Here is a 23,029-nt window from a genome sequence, read left to right as displayed (position 1 = left end):
TGGGTACCAGCCGTCTTTTTGGTAGATACTCAGATATGCTGTATGAACTGAGAAAGAAGAACGTACTTTAACTGAACACTGCTAACCCTGTAGAATAAAAAAGATGGAAACTAGATATTATTTTTTTTCTAATAAATAGGGCCATATTCTGTGTAAAGTATGTTTTCTTTAATAGTCAAATGAGAAGATATTTCAGCCTGTTTCAGTCTCTAGTGCTGCTGAAAAACCTCTGGATTCATGATAAAATGAATATTTATTATGTATCACAGATGGAGAAGAGAGCTGTTATTTTTGGAGCCAGGAAAAAAAAAAATTAGTTTGGAAGCATGTCATGATGTGGAACAAATTCCTTGTCATGTTTGTTAGGAGAATATGATGCAGGTAATGTTAGTTGCAATAGATGTCCTGCAAATGTCATAATTAGTAATTTAAGCTAGGATTCCCAAACTTGTATATCCTAGGAACTGCAGAAAAAAAATGAAAAATACATCAGCAGGCCACATTAAACTTTAAGACATGAGTGATTATGTGGCCATGGCCATTGGGCTTGGTTTCTTCCAGGAAGGATTTCTAAATGTTCTTGGGTGCTCTTGTCTTTTCTCATTCCACAGCATTGCTGATTTGCTCCAGTTGAAAACCAGATAATTTCACCCAGGGTGAGCTTTCAGTTGTCAAACAACCAGCAACCATATCGAAATCAAATTCATAAAGAGGAAGCAAGCTGAAGCCTCTTGATGTGTGGCAATTCTTCCGGAACAGGGCAGGTGACACGCAATCTTGGACAACCCCCAGGGACAGCAGATCAATGAATACTTGCAAGGAGATGTTGCCTAAGTAACCACAGTCACAGGGTCTTATTTCACAATGTGTTTTCCTATTACTTGAGTAGTGATGGGATGCTCTTGGTACAGTGAACTCTGGGTACCTCATGGTACCTCTGGGTACCTCTTTCACCTAGAAAACCCGAGGCCCACAACTTCATAAGCCAGAGTGCAAAACATGTGGTTTGGCGTGGGCTGAATTGGGGGTGCAAGAGCTGAACTCTTTTCAAACATGATGATGTACACTCAGCTCCACACTTGTGCTGGAGCAGCATAAGGTTGTGTGAGTAGTGCATGTACAGTACATTTTGTTCTGCAATCGGTGTCCATAGATTCTGTTTCACTGTCTCCCACGTGAGCACAGATTGCCGATAAGTGCTGTGTGTTCTCGTCGGCTGTCAAGCGTTGCTCCCACGAGTTTTCAGGAAACTCGTGCATGTTCCACGCAGTGCCCTACAAAGTACAGAACGTTCTGGGCCCACTGGTATTACTCCTGCAACTTCAGTGTTCCTGCAAATGGGTCCTGCAAGTCCTGACTGTTGGATGCACTATGGCAGATTATCAAGTCTTAAGAAGACCTGAAGTGCTTGCCAGGAGCTTTTCCCCATACATATATGTGTTGCTTTTTCTCCTGTTTTCCAAAAGGTCCAGAACACCTTTTGTTCTTGTCTTACAAAGCCTGTTGTTAGCAAAAGAGTTAGCTATTTTCTGGGTTAGCTGCAGCATGTACATAGGTGTATCTATGCATGCATTTTCAGGGCAGAAAAGTAGAGATCCTTGTGATCCTTGCTGAACACTGCTGAGAAACATCTTCATATCACAGGAGCTGCTGACTGCAATGTGGGAAGTCTTCACGGAAGAGCCAGGTTCATGGCTGAGAGGCTTCTCTACAGTGGTGAAGAGGTGCAGAGAGAATGATGAAGTAAAACTCTTCATGGGAGCAACAGCCTCTCCTGCATTTGTACCATTCTGTGCCTTGTCTGTCTCCTGCATCCTGGCCTATTTTCTCATGACATATCTTGTGGCTGTAACAATAGGTAATTTACCTCTCTACAAAATCCCCCACTGAAATATGTGATCTGGTTATAGCAGCCTGGGCATGACTAATAAGGGCATGGGGAGGACATGGGTCTGCAGAGAGGTGAAGGTTGTGGATTAGAGCAGTTTAAGAGATGGACAAGAACATGTATCAGAAGCACATCAGAAGTTTTCTCAGGGTTCAGATGAATTTGCATCCACTTGCTGCAGGTGAACTTGTTTGTATCTAGAAAGGTTTGTTTATGAAAGGGGCTTGATAATGTGCATAAATACTACAGGGTTTGCAAATTCTATGTTTTCTTTATTGAACATGAAACAGCTGAACCTGAAGCCACATGACCTTACCCATGGCAGATCCTAAATGAGACATGAGGTGTATTGAAAGCCTCTTCAGTTCATTATTACTCCCATGCACCAGCTTCTGATGAAAAGCCCTCTTACATAAACATCAAATTTGGCACATTAACAGAATCCTTTCCTCAAGGTGGTATTTCTTCAGAAAGTATAGCCTTAAGGCAGAGCTCTGCCAGGCACTTTTCCTCCTTACAGCATTACAAGGTTTTGAAAGGGTCAGTTAGGTAGAGTGTTAAAACTGCTGGCTGCATACATTGCAGAATTGAGAATCTCCCTTGGCAGATTGCAGTGCCATAAAGTTTCGGACCTTTCCTCTGTTCCACAAAGCCTCCAGAAATAAAAGTTATTTCATGAGGATGTACTAGAAAAATCATACTCTTATTTTATAGTAGTTATTTGGAAAAATGAAGAAATAAATTTATCCTAAGACAAAGAGAGAAGTGGTCTGAGCAAGATCTGGAGGGTGCTATCCTAGTTCTGATGGTTCTGTGAATGCTGAGCTGCAGGGGCCCTGCCAGATACTATCAGCCCGTAATAGACATGGAATCATCAGCAAACTCGTTAATGGATTTTGATCTAAAATGACTCAGCAATGCTGCTACTGAAATTTTTAATGATGCCCTATTATATAAAGTAAGTACTTTTTAGTATAGCCCTTGGGTTCTCCCTACACATGTAAACATCACTAAAATGCTATTAGCTGGGTTAATAATAAGTAAACTTACTCTGGCTGGAGTTTTGTTGTAAAATAGCTTTGAGTTATCACAAATATTTATCAGTTTACATGGAGGAGTTTTGGCCAGATTACTGTGGTGTCCTTACAGAGCATAGCCAGCACCCTGTAGTTGTTCTACTTTGCATGGGGCAGTGGAAAAACAGATTGCAGAGCAGGAACAGAAATCCTGCAGGGCTTTCTTGTCCACCCTTCTTTTGGGGACTTTTGCGATTTGAGTACAACCCTTTCCTCTCAGCACATGCAGCCTCTAAATTTCTCTATGTATGGATACATATATGTCTCTAATATATTTTTTCCTTCTCCTTGTCTCAATCTATGTATGGAGAGAGCTGCCAAGAAGTATGTGCCTTCTTACGGGTCTGTTATCTCCAGTGTTTCACTTGGATATTTAAAAGTCCAGGAAAAGGTCCTGTGGCTTCTGCATGGGACATGTGATTTCAAGCCTCTTACCTCAGGCCAGTAGCATAAAGACATCATGAGACAGGCAGCAGCTCTGAAACACTGAGAGCCGTGTACTTGCTGTACAGAGCTGCCATTAGAAAATTCATGGGAGCAATGGCTGCTGCCATGTCATTATGATATGAAATGGTTAAATTTAGTTCCCCCCCCCTTTTATTTTTTTTTTGTCTTTTGTTCCCATAGCTACGATATCAAGCCAAGACCTATATCCATTATTCATATACCCTGCTGAAACCCTTTTTCCTGGGAAGTCTATTCACAAAAGTTGTGTATTAATCAAAATAGTAACTTGTAAAGGTCCTGGGATCTTTCAGCTTTCTGCAGAGACAAGGGGAATGGCTCAGCACTTATGAACTGGCCATAAAGTAAGTGCAGGGCTCTATTGGTCCCCAGTGAAATAAATGCCTCTGAGATAACCAGTCTTAGAAGCTACAGCCAGAAGGACCAGCAGGGGTCTGAGTTTTATTTAGAAGGAAGATTTCAATCCAGGAACATTTTGAAGGAAAATTGACCTATCAGTTTCTTGCAAACATTAATAAAAGTTACCCAAATTTTCCTGCAAATGGTAAAGTCTTCCAATCAATTAAGTCTGAATGAAAACTATTCCAGCTTGTAATTAAAGAAAATTTGCATAGCAAAGCAATACTATTGTTAAAATTTCTTTTTTCTTTTCAAAATATGATTGATAGCAATGTTCTAAACAAATAACTTCCAATATGGTTTTGTGTAAAATCCTCCCAGAGTCTTTAAAAACAGTTGCTGAAATGATGAGTTCCCTTTCAATCTGGTACAGAACATTATCTGCTGGAGAAGGGCATAAGTAAGGACATTTGATGTCTGAACCCCCCCCGAGATCAGTTTTGCTACCCCATGTGTATTTGTACTCTTGTTACATGGTCAGCTGTTATAACAGAACACTCTAAGCTTGGCTGGTGGTAACTGTTTTTATTAAAACAAATGTGTTCATTAACCTGGATAATGATACAAAATCTGACTTTCTTCAGTGTTTCATGGTGTGTGTCTACCAAGTGAACAGATAAAAGATAAAAAGGTAGACTGTACCTCCCTGCTCTTTATTGCAAGCAAGTATGGTCTTGCAGCATCATTGGTTGCTTCTGTATTTCTTTTTTAGAACAATGGTGTTGTTTGGTTCAATTTCTTCTGAACTGATCTGATTTCTCCTGATTGCTGCTGTCAAATACACTGGTTCTTCCCCTGCCTCTTCATTTAGTATATTTTGCATCTAATTATTTGCTATTCGGTCATTGCTATATTCATTCATTGCTATTCACTCTATTGCTGTACCCACTCTTCCATTATATCACAGATCCAGAGCAAATCTTGCTCAATTTTTTCTGAAGCAACTCTTGATGCCAGTCAGAATTGCTGGTCATTGTGACACTACACACAGGACAAGCACAAAGAGAATGCCAAGCATGACTGCAATGTCGTCTCTGTTTCTATACCATATGGACTTTCATGTGTTGTCTCCCACCCCAGCCCCCACCAAATCCTGTGATAATGAATTACACATTTATGTAGTGGAATAGAGAACAAATACCTTGGGTAATTGTATCTGCTACATTTATTTCATATGACTGCTTCTTAAAACAAGTATGTGAAATATATTTGCGTGTCAGAAGGACAATAAATCTAAGACAAATGAAAGATTTACTGCCTGCATTACATAAATGACTTCATCTTCTTGGTGAGACAAATACTCAATTCAGGAACATGTAATAAAGAAGTAATGTTTAACATTATCCTCCCAGTACACCTACAATAATGTATGATCTGTACCAGCACAATTTTTCCTTTATCACAGACCATACATTTGTAACTGTTCTGTAGCTATGAAGTTACTTTTTACACACTAAATTTAAGTTCAGCCAAAAAAAAAGACAATTATGAACAAAAATCTTTGTCATCTGTTTTTCTCTTTGCCTCTGAAATCCCTGTTTACTGGGTTGGCTGCTTAAGCCAAGCACCTTAAATGGTTTAGAAATTTTCTTTTGTCCCTGTTGTTTTCACTCATGTAACTCTATATGATTTCATGGTCCTCAACTGGACATAGTTCCTCCTCTGTCTGCTGTTACTGTGGGATTTTTGTAATGACTGCTGTGTTTTTAAATCCCTCAACACTTCTCACATGAAAGACCAGAGAGCACTTTATGTTTTTTCACATATTAAAAAGACTGATCATGATTGCAAGCAAACACTATGATTTTGGAACTGGTGGAAAAGAAAAAGCTAGTCAGCAGTCTTAGGTTTGATTTTTTCCTAGCATGTCCCTAGTGCCCCTACTGACTCACTGCCTATGGTCTGAGAAGATGCCAAAGTGGTGGGAAATGTCTGCTTGCTGTTCTCCTTGGCATTGCTGGGTCCCAGCCAGCCCTACCTCCCAGCCCTGACTTGGCGAGTGACCGTGTGAATGCTGCAGCCTTGCCTGGAGCCCTGCACTAAGGCATGGTGAGTGCTGTGTGCTGTAGGCTTGCTCCATCTGAGTAGGGGGGATGGCTGGTAGCTTGGGAAAGAAGCAGGAACCTCAGCGTGTTTGTAGCAAGTTGGGGGTTGGTCTCTTTTCCCAGGTAACAAGTGACAGCACGAGAGGAAACTACCTCAAGTTGTAGCAGGGAAGGTTTAGATTAGATATCAGGAAAAAATTCTTCACTGAAGGGATGGGCAGGATTTGGAATATGTTGCCCAAGGAAGTGGTGAAATCACCATCCCTGGAAGTGTTTAAAAGGTGTATGGATATGGCACTTGGGGATGTGGTTTAGTGATGAACATGGTGGCGCTGTGTTAATGGTTGGTCTTGATAATCTTAGAGGTTTATTTCAAAACTGAATGGTTCTGTGGATGGCCCAGATTACAAAGATATAGGGGCAGCAATGTTGGGGCCCTACTATGGTCTTCTTGGCATGCCTTTTCCATCCCCAGTGTCCCTGGAGCCCTAGGCTCTCTTACTCTGATCCCTAACCCTAACCCTATCCCTGATCAAAATTCAGCATATCTGTGTACCATTTTATCCACAAGAGAAGGAAGAGCAATAAGGGATTTTTTAACTTTTACTGTCATTTGAGATATGCACTAGGATGCCTTGATGTCTAAACTGTCACTATTTAGTAGTTTAGAATCCTCTTCGGTTCAGTTTATAGGGAGAGCAATATCACTTTACTGCTTTCAACGAACTCAGCTTTGTAACAGTACTCCATCACTGCACTCCACCACATAGCATCATATATCAAGTAGGCTGTGGCCAGGGATGATTTTCTACTTCAAATAAAATCCAGCAAACCCCACTTTTTCAGAAATAATTTCTTTATTTCACCAGTCTATGGTTGTGTGTCTGTGCACAGAGACTCTGGGCCCCTCTAGACATTACTTTGACCCTTGTACCCTGTTGATTTCTACACTGAGGGTCTCCTCCTCCCTGACCCTTCCAGCTCTTTAGAGTATAATTATTTTTCAAGTCTGCCTGCTTTCTATTGCAGTGAAAGGGTCTTTGGAAATCCCAGGAACCTGTAGTGGTGAGACAATCTAACCCAGCCACAGCTGCTCTGGCCAAACTAGCACTCCCTCATGACAAAGTGGATCCCTTGGCACATTGCCGTCTGTTTTTCCCACTTAGTCATATACAACTGGGGTATGTCAGCACTTATTCCTCTGGCTAAGCATGAAAATTCCCATATTCTTGGAGTCTGTTGTGCATTGTGCTAATCCCTCTGTTTAGTCTTTCTCTTTCTGTCACACTTATTTGGTGATTCTCAGAGTTAGAGTTCCTTTTCTTTCCTTTCCTTTTCTGTGCTCCTCAAAACCCCATCTTGGAACTGTGCACAAGGGTATTATAAATTATTAAAACCAGGTTTGCTCATATAAATAAGCCCAAGAACATGTGTTGGTACAATAGTTGTGGTTTACTTTGCATCTGCTTGCCAGTCAGCTTTCAACATTCAATATTTCTTAATGCCTTGTCACCTTATACTTTTGTGAACCAGAGAAATTTTCTTCAGTTTTTAATTGGATGAAGTTTGCTCAGCCAAACTGGATAAAGAATAAATAACAAAGTCCAAGGGATTGCAGTTCTTGGATGCCAAACATTATCAGCCACAGAGCCACTATAACAGGGTAAGTTCCTCCAAGAGAGACAGCAAAACCTGGGAGCTGCTATAGGAAGCTGGTGCATAAACTGCCCCTTGTAGAAATGGTGTAATCCCCATTCCACGATGTCTGAATTTCCATTTTCCCTTCCATTCACTGGGGCTAATGAGCAAACACACCTTGCTTATGGAGGCCTTTTGAAAATCTCCGTTGCAAGGAACTTCCAGAACACTAGGTATGTCTTGATATTTTGATTATTTCATTGGCATGTCCAAGGACAGCAAAATCCACCCAACTGTGGCAAGGTACTGCCTGTAGCCCTGGTGTGGGAAATATCTATCTAGTGAGATGAGCAACGAGTGAGACATATGGGGAATAGTCTGGTCTTCAAGTTAGGAATTTCACAGCTAAGCTCCAGCATCTTGAGCTGTATAAATGAATCATCAGCAGAGTGAAACCACAGAATGACACCAGCTTCCCTAAGAGAGTTTCTCTCTCTATATATATAGCTGCTAGACTTGCACATTTCTGTTTATAAATACTCAGTGATAGCTAACCACAAAATGAAGCAGCCTTCTCAGCAGGCATCTACTAAGGAAAAATAAAATTCTTGTTCTATCTTTCATTTCTTCCTGAGTTACTCTAAACTAGACTTTTGTACCTCCAGATAAACAATTGAAACTTGAGGTATTCATACTGCTGCATGTGATCAAGATATTTTCTGGATAAAAAGACAGCCAGGACGAAACTCTTCTGAAGAAAGCTGTTGAAAAGTGTTGGTCCTTGTTAGATGTATCTGAGGATATTAGTCTATCTGGGAACTGCAGTCCCTCACTTGATTGCCCTCTTTTAAAAGGCTGAAACTGCCACAATTCATAATCCTTTTCTTACTCCTCCTCATAAGCCTGGAAACCATAATTTGCTTCTAGCTGTTACTTCTTTATACCCCATTACAAGAGAGCTTTAATGCAGGCTGTCACACTAAAATGGATGTTATCAGAGGAAAGGGGAATCAGCACATTTGTGATTCACCAGGGATCTGGGAAATCACAGAAGATTTATGCTGTCCATGAAGAGCTTGATAAACCACAAAATGTGAATATTGCAATTATTTAGCTGCTGACTATGCTGCAGTGCACCTTTTGTTACCCATGAAAATTTTCTTCTTGAGGTAGCGTGTGAAATAGTCATGTGAAGACATGAGTGTATGCAAGCTACCATTCGTCAGAAAAGGGGAAAATTAGTCATATATTTAGCAGTCATTTCCCCTTTTTTTGGGAAATCCAAACATATTTTCTCTGTGTCCGTGCCTCTGTTTCTCTCATCCTCACTCTACGTAAGGAAAGAAAGTTGGGTCTAAAACGTTATTTGGTTTTGACACAAATCTGATTGGGCAATGAGAGACAAATTTCCGCTGTGTGTTGACCTCAACCTTATATAAGGTCCTCACTAGGAATTTTCAGTCTGATGGCTTCTTTTTGTGAGACACTTTTGGCTGAAAGACAACAGAAACATTGGTAAGTGAATCTGATTGAAATTTGGGAATGAAAACCTTCCCTAAACCCCCAAATGGTGTAGAGCTTATGGAGATTGTTAGTTACTAAACCAAAGGGACCAGAAAGCTATGAACAGAAAAACCAAGTATTTTTGTCAGGCAAAGGATCTGAAGAGAGAGAAACCCACCTGTTAAAGGGTATCAATGTGAACCACGGGGCTTGTTAATGCCTCTAGCATCTGATTCAGGTGTAGCTGAGACAGGCTAGAGCTACCAATTCCCTGTAAACACATGCAGACAGAAGAGTAGGGGAGATGACCCATGGTTATGAAACAGTATTATTGAGCAAGAGGTTGGTTTTGTGGTGTTGTAGAGATGATAATAAGCTGGAAATAGTTTATTGTAGTCAAACTACTATCAGATGTCAGGTAAGTATAGCTACTAGAGCAGGATGAAATTTGGATTAAAACCATGATGGAAGTATGAGCATGACAGGATACAAAAATATACCCAAAGAATATGAATATGGCTTTGTTAAATTGGTAGAAATATTTATTTCTGCTTTTGATCTGAAATAGTTGTACAGTCATTTAATATTCATCATAGTTTTAAGGTAAGGTTAAATGCATGCAATTTCCATTTCTGTATATAAAATGGAAATAATGTAATGTAAAATGTGGATATGTGTACTGTATTTCTTATAAATTCCTTACATAGAGCATAAACTAATGCCTCTATCCAGCATGTTTTATATATTTTTGCCCATGGCACACCAATGTGAAGCATAATGAATCAACTGAGTAGCAGGAGCTGAGGCCTCCTGGCAGAGCAGAAGTATTCAGTGATGTACACAGACACTGCCATGCTCATGCCAGTCCTATACAGATGATGCTTGATGAATGACTGGCAGAGGAGAATTTTGTTTTCCCTTAGAAGTCTATCTGATTTTCAGGACAGGTTGTTCAGGGTTTTCCTTAATTTTTTTTTTATTTTTTTTTTTTAAGAACAGATAGTAATAGTGTTCATGCTGAAAACTTGTGCACCACCAGAAAGATGGGTATACATGCCATGGGAATCAATGTTTTTTTTGTCCTAACAGAAACATTTGTTGGAGTCAAGAAAGCTTGGCTCTGCTTGCAGCAGGAAGTTTTCCTGCAGCCTGATTCACACTAGCTGGCCTACTTTGCTCCTGTGTTCACCCAAGCTACAACACTACAGCTCATTCAAAGCAGCTGACCCCAGCCTCAGTCATATCTTATTGCAAAATAAGCAGAGCTAAATTTTTCCACACATAGCTATTGCTCTGAAAAGCTGTGGGGACAGCAGCATCTTGTGGTGTGCTGTTTTCATCTTCTGGAGTGAAAGGGAAGGGCCAGAAGTGATATGTTTGTGCCAAGCCAGATGTTCTGGTTCCACAGTTCAGCCCCCATAAACTAGGGATGGAGACACCTTTCTGCTCACTGAGGATGGACCAAAGCTCCCCAAGTCTGGAGTGAGAAAAATAGCAGTTAATTCTTAGGATAATATTGAGTATTTTGGTTATATAATCTGTCTTGTAATAAACTTCCTTGTAGATTTCAAAACACTTTCCTTCAACCTTCTCCTGATTTCCTGTGGAAAACAATGCATGGGCTCTTCCTTGTCCTGGTGATGTGTACAGTGGGTGCCTCTTCTTTCAGACTCCAGCAAGTAAAAAACACAGGTAAGTGTATATTTGTCTTTTTTCTTCTGTTTCCCCCACCATTTTTTTTAATGTTCCTGTCTGACAGTAATATAAAAATATCTCTGATTTATATAGAAAACTGCCCAGATCACACCGTGTTTTTCAAACACTACTATGAACTACATGAAGAACCTGTGGTTCTGAAATGCCCTTCCCCCAGATACAAACATTTGGATTTCTCTGCCTTGATCCCTAATATCACATGGTATAAAAATGGTTCAAACACCATGATATCAGGAAGAGACGAAGATACAAGAATCTGGGCAAAAGGAAATGCACTCTGGTTTTTACCAGTGATGCTAGAAGACTCAGGAGTATATATCTGCACAAAAAGGTGGGTATTTAAAAGAAAATCTAGTTCACTAACAAAATGACTATGTCTGAATGCGTTACCTTGATTTTAAACACTGGTTATATTCAAAGCATTTCTGGATATAATTTCCTTGCTGACTTTATTAGAGAGAAAAAATGTGGGAAGTCAGGACCCTTAGAGAATGTTGTGTGTCTCCTATAAGTACCAGTACTGAAATTTGGATAAACTGTGGAACAGCATTGCCACTTTGGCTACAATCACATTGGAGAATATAGAGAGTTTTTTCTAGCTACCTCTGAGCCAGTCAGTGCTATGGCAAGTGGGGCATGCTGCAGGAAGCGGGGTTTGCTGAGCACAAATAACCTTGTTGCATCTCAGATTGCCGTATGAAGCCTGTATAAGACATTGTGGCTCTGCAGTGGCTTTCCCCTTCCCTCTTCCATATCCTTGGTTTTCACTTTTCTTTCAAGTCACATTTTAAACAAGAATTTGATTGGCTTGGTATTGTTGGAAGACCTTTCATGAGACCCAGTGTGTGGTATCAGACTTGTGGTGTTGCAGTGAGTTGAGACTTTAGCCATGGCTCTTTTCAGCTCTATTGGTATTTTTTTTTTTCTGAGTGTTTTCAATCTGACAGCGCACTGTACCATGTCAAAAGAGGTGCCAGGGTCTGAATTTGTTGACGACTGAGGAAGGCAAAAAATCCCATCACCCTTAGAGCCTGAACTTCTGAAGATGATCCAGGTCCCTGTCCCCTGCTATGTCCTGCAGACAGCCTGCCTCTCAGTGTACCTCTGGCACTTTGCTCTGGGGTTTATACTAGAGAACATATCTCTACATCCCTGGAGCTGCTTGTGGAAATCATGGTCTCCTTGCTTGCAAGGCACACCTTGATAGAGATACGTGTCAGCAGTAGAAGAGATGGGCAAGTTGAAAAATCATGCTCAGCATGTTGAATTGGTCTTTCCCCACATCTCAGCAGCAATTTCAGTTGTGGAGCAGAAGATAAGATACTGACAGTGAAGCCCAAATGGCAAAATGTTGCAAATACTGTTCTAGAGCAGAGTAGTTGCCTGAGATGTTTAAGAGTGCTCTTTAATCCCTTTTGGACTATTATGCCTCACTTTGTCAATATATAACTCTACAGCAGTGTTGCTGAGAGCTAGTAAAATGCTGTGAAATTTGTTTGAAAAAGACATGCAAGAGCCAAGTAGGTAACTTCATTGTTAACATTATAGTAGGACTAATAAAGTGCAAGCAAATTACATTTCCCTTGCAAATTATCTCACAGGGAATTCAGCAGATCTTTTTATCAACTCTGTGAAATGAAGGTAGCAGCAAACTATCACAGATCTCTGCTTCTGTGTTCTGCGGAGCAAGTATTTTGGGTCTGGGCATCTGGCCTGTACGTGACAGATGGCCAGTGTGTCCTGGCAATAGTGTCAGTCTGTATGCTTGCAGTCTACAGCTGCTCTCCTGGAGGTGGCAGCCCGGCCCCCCTGGCTTTGCTGGCCCCTTAAAGGAACATGCACTGCCCTGAGGCATTTCAGAAGCAGGCTTCCAGAGTTGTAAAGGATGGAATTTGATCATCTACCTCCTCTAGTGCAGTCTTCTTTGAGACTGGAAGTGATTGTCACTTGGTGCCAGAAAGAAAAGTTGAATATTGTGAACCTTTCAAGGGCAGAATTTCTTCTTTGCTATACAAAATTATATGTACTAGCAGAAATGTTTATGGTTGTGCAACAGTAACTGCAGATGTATTGTAATACATGCTTTAAGCTTGTTATTTAATCATTAAGGTTTTCAAAACAATTTCCAAGGAAATGGGGCAGGGTTCATGACACACCTGCTACTTCAGGTTAACATGTTCCTCCTCCTTACAAAGTTAAAATTGTGCTGCAGCCTAAATGTGCACAGGAAACTTGTTGTACTAAAAAGAAAAGAAAAGACTGAAGGTCTGAGGCAGACATGTGTCAGCAACAAGTTTAGATTGTGCCAAAAGAACACTACCAGTGATTTTACAGCATCCCTCTTGGTATGATCTCAGTCTTGGCCTCTGTTAAGGAGGGAAATGGAGCCAAGAGGAAACCAAGAGTGTCATTTGAGTTCCCCTCGTCACTCTCGGTGGCTCACCTCTCCCTGCTCTGTCTGCAGGAACTCCTCCTACTGTGCCGAGGTCTCCATCCACCTCACAGTTGTGGAGAAAACAGCTGCTCGGGAGATTGCCTATCGCCAGGTCCTCTTCACTTTCACCTCTGGAAGGATTGTTTGTCCCGACCTGTGGGATTTTACACCAAACAGGACAAGCCTGGAGCTCAAGTGGTACAAGGTAGAACATTTACTTCCTTTTTGTGCACAGCCTCATCTCAACTTGGCACATAAATCTCCACTTTATGTTTCTCCTGAACATCATGTTGTTTAAATCACTAGCATAGTGTAATACACTGGGAACTTTGGGGCAGATGTATACATTTTAGGAAAAGTTCTCTGGGGCACAGTCAGCACAGGCTGAAGTGTTCCACATGTTTTGTGCTCTCACCAGCAGTGCAACTGTTTATAAGGCTAGATTACTTACCCAACTCCAGGGTTTGCCACCTGATATCAGGTCCTCTTCTTTGGCACTGTGCTTCTTTTTATGGCCCCTCTAGTGAATCCCATAAAGTAGAACCTCCCAGGGATACTGCCTCCATGTTCAGGTGGGGTATCTTTCATTAACCAACTGGAATACACCATTTGGTAATACTAGATGAATTAGATAATACTTGGAGTGTTCTCTTGTCTAACTGGCCAGTTTGCTGCTTTTCAAGTAGGCAAGCCTGGTTTTGCCTCTAAGATCAAAAACAATGTCCCTGGCTGTTAAATTTCATACTGGAGAACAGGGGATTCTTCTCCCATTTCCATAATAATTTGCTTTAGCTTTTATTTACACTCCCACTATGCACTGCCTTGTGCAGCTGTAGCCTTACCATAGGATGCAATACACAGGCTGGCTTGCAGTGCCTCAGTTATGATCTGTACCATACCAGCAAAATGTTGCTACTCAGGACTCCCTTCAGAAGAGGGAACATAACCCACTTTATCTAAGCAATAGGCTGCCCCCTCAATATGGCTCTTGTTACAAATGTATGAAGGAGCTACCCTGCCTTCATGAGGAAGGAACATAATTTCTCCTAGCAGGTTTCCAGCCCATGTATGAACAGAGCCTTAGCGATACAAAGCAGGAATTTCTAATAATTTATAGGGTAAGTAACAGTTATGTGTAATCCTGAGCGATTACAAGCATTTGTCTTCAAAGAATGCCTTAGAATATTACACTTTTGAGGTCATGTAGGGAAAGTGATAACATTGTGAAAACCTCCATGGGTACTAAAATCTTAAGTGATTGCTCTTAAGATGACGCAAGGAAGAGCCTATGATATGTTTTCTATCTTAAAATACACACTTTATGGAAGAGCTATGCACACACATAGATTAATATAGCAATTCTTCACACTTCGTATAGTGCCACAAGGCATTTTAGAGATGGATACACATTAAAAGAACTTGTGCTTTGGTGGGAAAGCAGAACTGCTCGGATTTCCCAGTGATAAGTAAATGTCTAACAACAGAGAGACAGAGATAATTTGTCTGAGAGTTACACAGGGTGTAATCATAGCTATCTGAGTCATAACACCAGTTTCTGTCCTTTCTCCAGGATGCTCTGCCTTTGGAAGATGACAATGAAAGATTCATCATTCTGAAAGGTTCAGAGTCTCTGATCATGGCATCTGTGCTACCGACAGATGCGGGGTATTACACCTGCAAGGTGTCATTTCCATTTGAAGGTGTGGAGTATGAAATCACCAGGACAATTCAACTGGAGACTGTTGGTAAATATAGTATCGGATGATGAGGGGGATGGAGAACCTCTCATACAAGGAAAGGCTGAGAGAACTGGGTTTATTCAGCTTGAGAAAGAGAAGGCTTTAGTGTGATCTAATTTCAAACTGAAAGAGGGCAGGTTGAGATTAGCTGTTGTGAGGAAGTTTTTTACTGTGAGGGTAGTGGGGCACTGGCACAGGTTGCCCAGAGAAGTTGTGGATGCCAACCCCACCTTCCTGGAAGTGTTCAGGGCTAGGTTGGATGGGGATTTGGGCAACCTAGTCTAGTGGAAAGTGTCCCTGCCCACGGCAGGAGGGTTGGAACTAGTGGTCCTAGGAACCTTTTAGGAAAGGTTTTAGGAGCCTTTAAGGCTCCTTCCAACCTAAACTATTCTGTGGTTCTATGATTCAATGATGGACATATTAAAACATTATAGCACATAAGAAAACCTCTTAATTGCTAATGACAATCTTGAGAGAAGCTCACGCTCAGCCTTTCAGCTATGCCAAGGGAATGCTTGTCCTGCCCCTGATGGGTCTCCCACAGCACCCCTGGCCTGGCAGGGGTCTCTCCTGCGAGCACCCGTGTTTGTTAAACGGAATAGTTGATGTCTTGGGGGCAGGAGGGGCTGTGCCACTGCTCAGGGCTTCAGGGCAGCTCGGAGATGAGGCCCTTGGCGGGGACCGCTGTGTGGCGGAGCGGCGCGAGCGGCGCGGGGCCCGGGGCGCTGCTGCGCACAGCGGCCGGCAGGGGGCGCTCGTGCCGCACACGCCTCACGCCGTCCCTGAGGGCCGGGCGGGGAGCGGGATCCTGCCCGTCCCCACAGCGAGGGGCTCCGGCTCGGAACGGCGAACCCCTGCTTGCCATCGGGCCTAGCAATCAAACCCTTCCCCGGGACACGACAGCTGTTGGGTGAAGTGGCATGTTTCTGGTGCTGGGGCCCTGCCCACATTTTCTCTTGTCTTAGCACTGACTCTGTTCTCTTTTTTTGCCAAGAACAAGAGAAGAGAATTACCCCGATAATTGTGTATCCAGCCCAAAAGACAACATCAGCTGCTCTTGGTAAGCCCTGACATTGTATTTGGAAACGTTTAATCAGAAAAAAAAAAAAAAACCAAAATAGAAAAAAAGGTGTAATTTGTTGGCATAAATTGTTGTAGGTTTTTGATCTCAATTATATTACTTGGGGGTTGGTGCTGAACTGTTCTTTGCTTTTTAATGTCTACAACCAGATGCTGTCTCCTGGGTATATAGATATACTTCCATATAATATAGATACAAATCAGTCTGGAGTCTCTGTATTCCTGAGTTACATTAATTTTAACGATAAAAAAGTTTCAGAAATTTTGCAAAATCACTTTATCCCTGGTCCCACCTTCAGCTGAATGTCCTCACCCACAGCACCTCTGAGTGAAGCTGTGCTGCTGGTTTAATGCAGTTGCTCCAGAGGGGTTAACCACACGGTGCCCTATGGGCAGCACTGGGTCAGAAAGGGCAAGGCCACAGGGCCACCACAGCCTTGCCTCTAGGGAATGTGTTTAGTGCAAGAGTTGCTAAGTGTTGCAATAGGCAAATTGTTTGGTTAGCAGCAGGAAGGACTAGCCACACTGAAGGGTCTTGCTGCTAAGGAGTAGGGGATAAAAAACAATCTGGAGATTAACTTCAGTTTTGAAAGTAGTGGTTCTTGACGTGTGTGAGATCTCCCATTGGAGTTGTTGGTTTTCACCAAAAGAAAGAGTAGTTCTTCATAGGTATCCAAATTGTTTTTCAATCTTTATTTTTTTGACAGGCTCCAAGATGACTCTCCCATGCAAAGTGTTTGTTGGGCTGAGCAGCCATTTTCAAACTGATGTGGAATGGCTGGCAAATGACACCAGCATTGACGTGGTTTATAAACAAAGCAGAGTTACGGAGGGGGAACGACAGTAAGTCTGGCTGAAAGTGCTTCCTTGTGCTTATTGTTCTAACCTAGAGTGCTACAGGCACTCTTGGTGCAGCTGAATGCCAAGTAATGAAATGGGAAATGGAGAGATCTAAAGTGAGAGTGAGAACCAAGGTAAAAAAAGAGGAGGCAAGCAAAAAAACCCAAGCCCAACCCAGTCAGTGAAATAAATTTTTATCTCAGTTTTTTTGTTACATGATAGTTTTCAAATGAGCCAACTTTGATACAAACTTTTAAGCACATTTTTATGAGCAAGTGAGCTGTTGTAAGGGCTGACTGCAGCAGAAAGCAGGGAGACTTGATCCTTCCCAGCGCTTCTCTTATCTCACTTCTTGCCCCATGCAAACAAAGTGGCAACATTCTCTCCCTGATATTCATGGGGTTCTCTGAATACTCTAAGACAACAGAAAATTATCTAGTGGTTTGATGGTTTTTGTTTTCTAAATGACATTGTGTTTCCCCCTAAACTTGTTCTTTTCTGCATTAGTGAATGAAACTGACTCACACAGACACCCGCTGAGTGCTAGAACAGATGCTAGAGTAGCACTGAAGGGAATGCTGGTGGAGGGAGAAACAGGATGTTCCACATCCTCTTGCCCTGATTCATTGTGTCTCCCAGTCTGGAGGAGCCTTCTTTCAGCTGCCTCATAGCTGCACACCTCAAGGTTTTCCCAGCTGCCTCATAGCTGTACACCTCAAGGCTTTTCCCACTAGGAAAGGGAAAGATACTTGCTTTTTGTACCTGTAGTGTGTTACTTGAGTAACTCACTACATCCAGGAACACCTCTAGTGTTTTTGTAAATGTGAGCTAAAATTTCTGACTGAAATCTCTTAATTAAGGACTAAGGCAGCTTGTTTTGTTTCTTGTTTCATGAAGCTCAGAATGTCCAAAAAGATCATTATCCTTGCCTGGTGGCTTTGCCTGTACTGGTGGATAGAGCCCAGAAGGTTCCTTGGCTCCAGGATGCCACTGCTTCAGCTGTTATATGCTAAACTGGTCACACACCAGCTAGCACCTTCCCAAAAGGTTTCTGGCTATGGATTAAGGTTTAGCATGGGCTAGGGGCCGTTTCCAACAGAGTTTGGGGAGGTGGCATCCGTGTTTTGAGGGACAAGTATGTTTAACCATTATGGATGTGAGATGGGTTCGGCAATTTGTGGCCACCAGTGCCGGATAACAGCCTGGCCATGCTGCAGCCAGATGTAACACAGGAACTCAGCTGTATGCCCAAGCCTTTAGGTGTTTTCCCATTCCCCACAGCATGACTGGGAAAATTAATTTATAGTCTTGTTTACAAGTGAAAATGAATTGAACCTGTGGCCAGGAACCATAAAAATGTGCTGCAGCTATAGTCTCTACTGGCTTTAGAATAGAGTAGCACTTTCTTACTTGGACTTTAAAAAATATTTCTGTTATCATTACTGTTGTTATATGCTATCATGCAATTGCACAAGGACAGTGACAGTGACAGCTGAGGTTCCTGCAGGACCTACAATGTCTGATACACCCCAGCTCTGCTGGAAGCTCTCATTATGGCAGCATGACAAACAGCTCAAATGCCTCTGGAAGACAAATTCCCTGTAGAAATCTTTGGCAAAGAGCTCCTGGGAGGAGCGCCTAGGGAATCCCATTGCTGACATGCAACAAAGGCTTATTGGTAACTGCTCTGGAAATGACTAAAAGATATTAAGGGAAAATGTTTGCCTCCAGCTAAAAAACACTTTCAAATAGTGGGCCTCCTAAAATAATCATGTTGAAATTACCTGGAAACTTCTTGGACAGTTTCTTGATCTTGGTATTGAGCTATTGGCTTTGAGCATGTGATTGACAGGAATGGTGGTTCAGCTTTCTCAGAGAACCTTTGCAGGGTTATGATCTCCATATGTCCTCTTTCAGCTGATCATAAGAATTAAGCTCAGGTGGTCAGAGAGAAGGAATTAGGTCCTTGCACAGTGTTGTGAGGTGAGATCAAAGATACACGGAATTCCACTTGCCTTTTTCCCCTCCCTTGTCTTTATTTTTGCAAGACAAATGCAGGTATTGTTTTCCCTCTAGACTCCAAAAGTTCAGGATGGGTACTGCCCACTGAGAATCAAGAAGTTAGCACAACTGGGCTGAAGACAACAGGCATCCTTGAGTGCTGAGGGGCTGGTTCAGAAATGAACCAATATCCAGTGCATTTTCTTGCAATGTGCTGTTAGAATGGATGTATCAAATAGAGAAAAAACATCTTATTAAAATATTTAACATTAAATCTTTCTTATTCTTATAGAGAAATAGTAGAAAATGGTGAAAACTTTATTGAAGTACCACTGATTTTTGACTCTGTTGAAGAAGTGGACTTTTACACAGACTTTACTTGTCTGGCCCAGAACACATATGGATACCAAGTACTGCCAACAAGGGTCAAGCAGGAAGGTAGTTATTTTTACTGCTAATTTTGGATAATTTTTATTATTATTCTAATGCTAAATTATCTCTTGACCTGTTTATACTGTAAGAGCTAGTGTTGAGATGAGTTACTGCCTGGGGAAAATCTGGTGGCCTTTTTCACCTGTAGTCTTTGATACAGCCTGTTTACAAAATGCACCTTCTGTAGGTCATTTACTGACATTTTATGCAGGGATAAGGGTCTGTCTGTGCTGATATATCTGTTTGTTTGATAACACTCCAATTTAGATACACTTCGTGAAATAATTTTCCAGTGAGACTACTGGCAAACTTTCTTTGCAGCAAATTTCTTCCAGTTCCTCAACAAGTAGGGGAAAAAAAAGACAATAACATAATAAATTATTACTATTCCTTTTCTTCATGCACAGACAACTGCAAAAATAACAAGAAGTGTAAATTATGATGGGCGTTATTATTTTGGCTCCTAGTGATGGGAAGAGAAGACCCAAACTCAGCGCAATTAATGTTGCAGTGTGATAAACCATTGGCCAAGAGCCAGCTGTATAAACAATGTGAAGCAATGCTAATTGTTTCTTTGCATGACGTTGGTGAATCACTAAAGCTTGCTCACACTGTCTTAGAAAGGCACATGAACATATTCAGACTTCACTATCAGTTATGACTCACTCCAGGACCCTATGATGAGGGATTTGTACTTTTTTTTGCTGGATCATGTGCTGCCCTCGTCTTCCATGAGCCACATAGGAATAACTACAGAGGAGGCAATACATATTGGAATAATCCAGAATGGTCTGGACAGACACTGGTGTTGGAAATTAGCCGGATTTGGGAAGAAGTTCTGAGTTTTGGGTTGATCATGACTAATTTATAAGCTGCTCTGCAGGAAAAAAATATTCACACAACTTGAGGATGGACTAACTGTTAAGTATTCCTGCTCCACACAGTGCTTGGATTTCCTGCTTGTAATGTCTCTGCTTTTAACAAACCAAGGCAGAAAGCACACAGCTGATCTGATCAGGGGTTCAGAAAGTTCGGTGGATGCAAAAGATTGAACTTTAAATTCTCACTCTCTGTTGTTTTCCAATCCTTCCTCCTGTCTTGATGAACACATTTCCCAGAGTGCTCAATCAATAGATCTCTTCCTTTCAAAGGTGATAAGCCCTGATGGAAGGTTATCTTGCAGACATCCTTTTTATTGTCATTTCTCCTCTTCCCACTTGAGATTAGAGAACTATGTTCCTGGGAGTTTGCTGGGTTTTTTTTCTGTTTTTCTAATATTTAATTTGTTTACTTTTCCAGCTGTTGGTCTGTCCTGGTACATTGCAATGATTCCTGTTGCACTGGCCTGTGTGATCGTGGGAGGGATATGCATGCACAAGTGCTGGAAGCAGAGAGCTGATAAAGAATATACAACACCAAAGGTTTAAAATCCACTTGGTTTTCCAGCTGCCAACAGAACAAAAAATCGCCCTGGCTATCTTTCACATCAGACAGAGAGAGCGTTTCAGACCTGATATCCTGCATTCCCAACAGACTGATAATAACAGCTCTTTCCCACTTTTCCCAGTCTTCTATGATCTGACGAAGTTAAGAATATAAGTTTGCATTTATATGCTGCTTAGATGCAGGAAATCTGTGTCTATTGTTTTGCAGCTAGGGTGCAATCTGGAGAATTTTGGAACACAAAACTGTGCTCTGGATATGGGAAGAGTAGGAAAAGGGAGGTGCTCTCATCCTTTCTAATTCCAATAGATGTACTGGTTTTTTAAAAAAAGGAAAAGAAACCTCCTAAAATCTAAAAAGGGAAGCTAAGGAGGCTTGCTACAGAAGGACTATTTGACACTAGAGTGAAAAAGGTTTTCCATACAAACAGACTAAATTTATTTTACTTCAATCTAAAAAGAGCCATTTGTTTTCCCTTTTCCAGAGCCAAATGAAGTTGTCATGGCAACTGTATATCTATGAACTTCTCCACAGAAAAAAATAATTTTGTTCACCATTTGGATTACACTTTGCTTAAACAGACTGTCTCAGAATATCTCTCCCCCAGAGATAAATCCATCTGTATAACAGATAACTGTACATAGAAGAATTCAGTTCTGTTTTATCTACCAATATGTTGTAGCTAGAGATTCATAGGCAGCTGTAACATGTCATCTTTGCCAAGGAAAGAATTGGAGGGATGTTTAAGGGTTTTGAGAGTAATTTGGCTAATAAAAAGTTTATTCCTGGAAGTGATTGGACAGATTGCCAGTAATAATGAACAGTCTCATGCTTTTGTGCCTCCAGCCCTTTTGTGACCAGTCTGGTGTAGCTTCTGGTTGTGTCCTTTAAATTGCAGTATGCAAATTGATTATACAGGATGCAAAACACTGCTTTTTAGGTTAACCTATCTGTATTCTAGTCTTGAATCATAAGGGAGCAATAAATAATCAGTGACTATGTTGTACTTTGAGGGTCAGAATGAATAAAATGATTTGGTTACTTCCTCTCTTTCTCTTCAAAGAGATACTACTTATGACAGCTGAGAAATTGTTACATGAAATATGTGTATTCTGGAAAACATTTGGCTCCAAAAAACCAAATTGTAACACACTAGAGAGTGAATGGACCACATCCATCTGGGAGAGGCCATGACCTTATTTCTTTTCACCACCACTTCTAGTTGTCTCTGAGTTTGGCCCAATAAATGTCTGGAAGGATTCTAAAGAGTAGGATGTGGCTTGAGTTAAGAAATCTTCACTCTATTAGTGAGAACATTCATATGTAATGAGATTTAAACCAAATCCTCCCTTTAAATACCCTAAATGTTAGTTGTGAAGATACAGTCACAGAGATTAGAGTTCTGACGCAGTTTAGGTCAAGGGCATCCAGAAAACACCACAGGACTCACTGTTTCCATGTGTAGAATATTAAAGATAATAAGGACTACAAGTATTTTATGGGCAGATGGGAAAAAGGTGGATGCAAGTGTGGAGAACAGTCAGATCACTCGGATATCTGTTCTTTGAAGGGAGAAAGCTATAGATGAACTGACCAGTGTTGGAGGGAACACTGAAAATGTTTTAGAAGCATCAGGAATGCTCATTTTTTTCAAGCAATTGCTAGTCTCTACCTAGAGAACAAATTAAGATTGTCAGTAAGTGTAATGTTTAAAAACGTGATTTGCTCTTCCTTTCCATCTGTGTCCTCCAAGACTAGGATGATCACATACCTGGCTGTAAGTGCAGGGTTGGATTTCACTAAGTATTGGAAAAGAAGCAGAACTTTTGGTATACACAGTACTGGTGCCATAAGAAAGTTAAATACCTCATATCCTTCTCCAAAACAAGAGAAGGAGAAAAAAATATGAATGTCAGATAAAAATTAGGTATTTAGAAAATTGCTGTTACATACTCAGTGGCATTTTGAATAAAAAAGGAAAGTAAAGAAACAGAGGCTTATCTTTTATGTAGTGATGTTTGCTTCTCTGATACTAGTATAATAATATTCTGAAGGCTTTTCATAAGTAGATATCTTCAGGTGAACTACACAGTGTAAATATTTTACAGATACATTTGAACAAGTGACCTGCATAATGTAAAAGCTTTATACTGATTTGTATCATTATACACAAGGGCAATATGGTTTATCTAGGTTTTGAAAATGTTGTGTGAAAAAATGGAAAACAAATAAAATCCAAACCAAAATGTTGGTGTGTTAGTTGAGTGGGAAGAAGGATGTCAGATATGAAATGTCTCTTTGAGGATGGCAGCTCTTTCCCAGACCTAAAA

At 41.1% G+C, this 23,029-nt stretch overlaps 1 protein-coding gene across 2 annotated transcripts; it reads left to right on the top strand.

Annotated features, from left to right (window-relative positions):
• Positions 1 to 8,849: 8,849 nt before the first annotated feature.
• Positions 8,850 to 21,747, top strand: IL1R2 (interleukin 1 receptor type 2). Of its 2 annotated transcripts, XM_014252484.2 has the most exons (9): positions 8,854 to 9,026; positions 10,579 to 10,706; positions 10,803 to 11,061; positions 13,195 to 13,369; positions 14,735 to 14,909; positions 15,898 to 15,963; positions 16,691 to 16,826; positions 19,117 to 19,262; positions 20,556 to 21,747. In XM_014252484.2, the coding sequence occupies exons 2-9, from the start codon at positions 10,628 to 10,630 to the stop codon at positions 20,681 to 20,683; spliced, it is 1,164 nt and encodes a 387-aa protein (XP_014107959.2). In that variant the 5' UTR covers positions 8,854 to 9,026; positions 10,579 to 10,627; the 3' UTR covers positions 20,684 to 21,747. The 2 variants fall into 2 exon arrangements, with proteins under 2 accessions (XP_014107963.2, XP_014107959.2); XM_014252488.2 differs by lacking the exon at positions 19,117 to 19,262 and having other exon boundaries at positions 8,850 to 9,026.
• Positions 21,748 to 23,029: the final 1,282 nt, after the last annotated feature.

Source organism: Pseudopodoces humilis, chromosome 2 (assembly GCF_049639895.1).
Source record: "Pseudopodoces humilis isolate 2021_Gansu_Grassland_sample_001 chromosome 2, ASM4963989v1, whole genome shotgun sequence".
In the NCBI taxonomy this organism is placed as follows: Eukaryota; Metazoa; Chordata; class Aves; order Passeriformes; family Paridae; genus Pseudopodoces; species Pseudopodoces humilis.
Note: the sequence above shows the minus strand (reverse complement) of the source record. Positions and strands in the feature narration are given on the sequence as shown.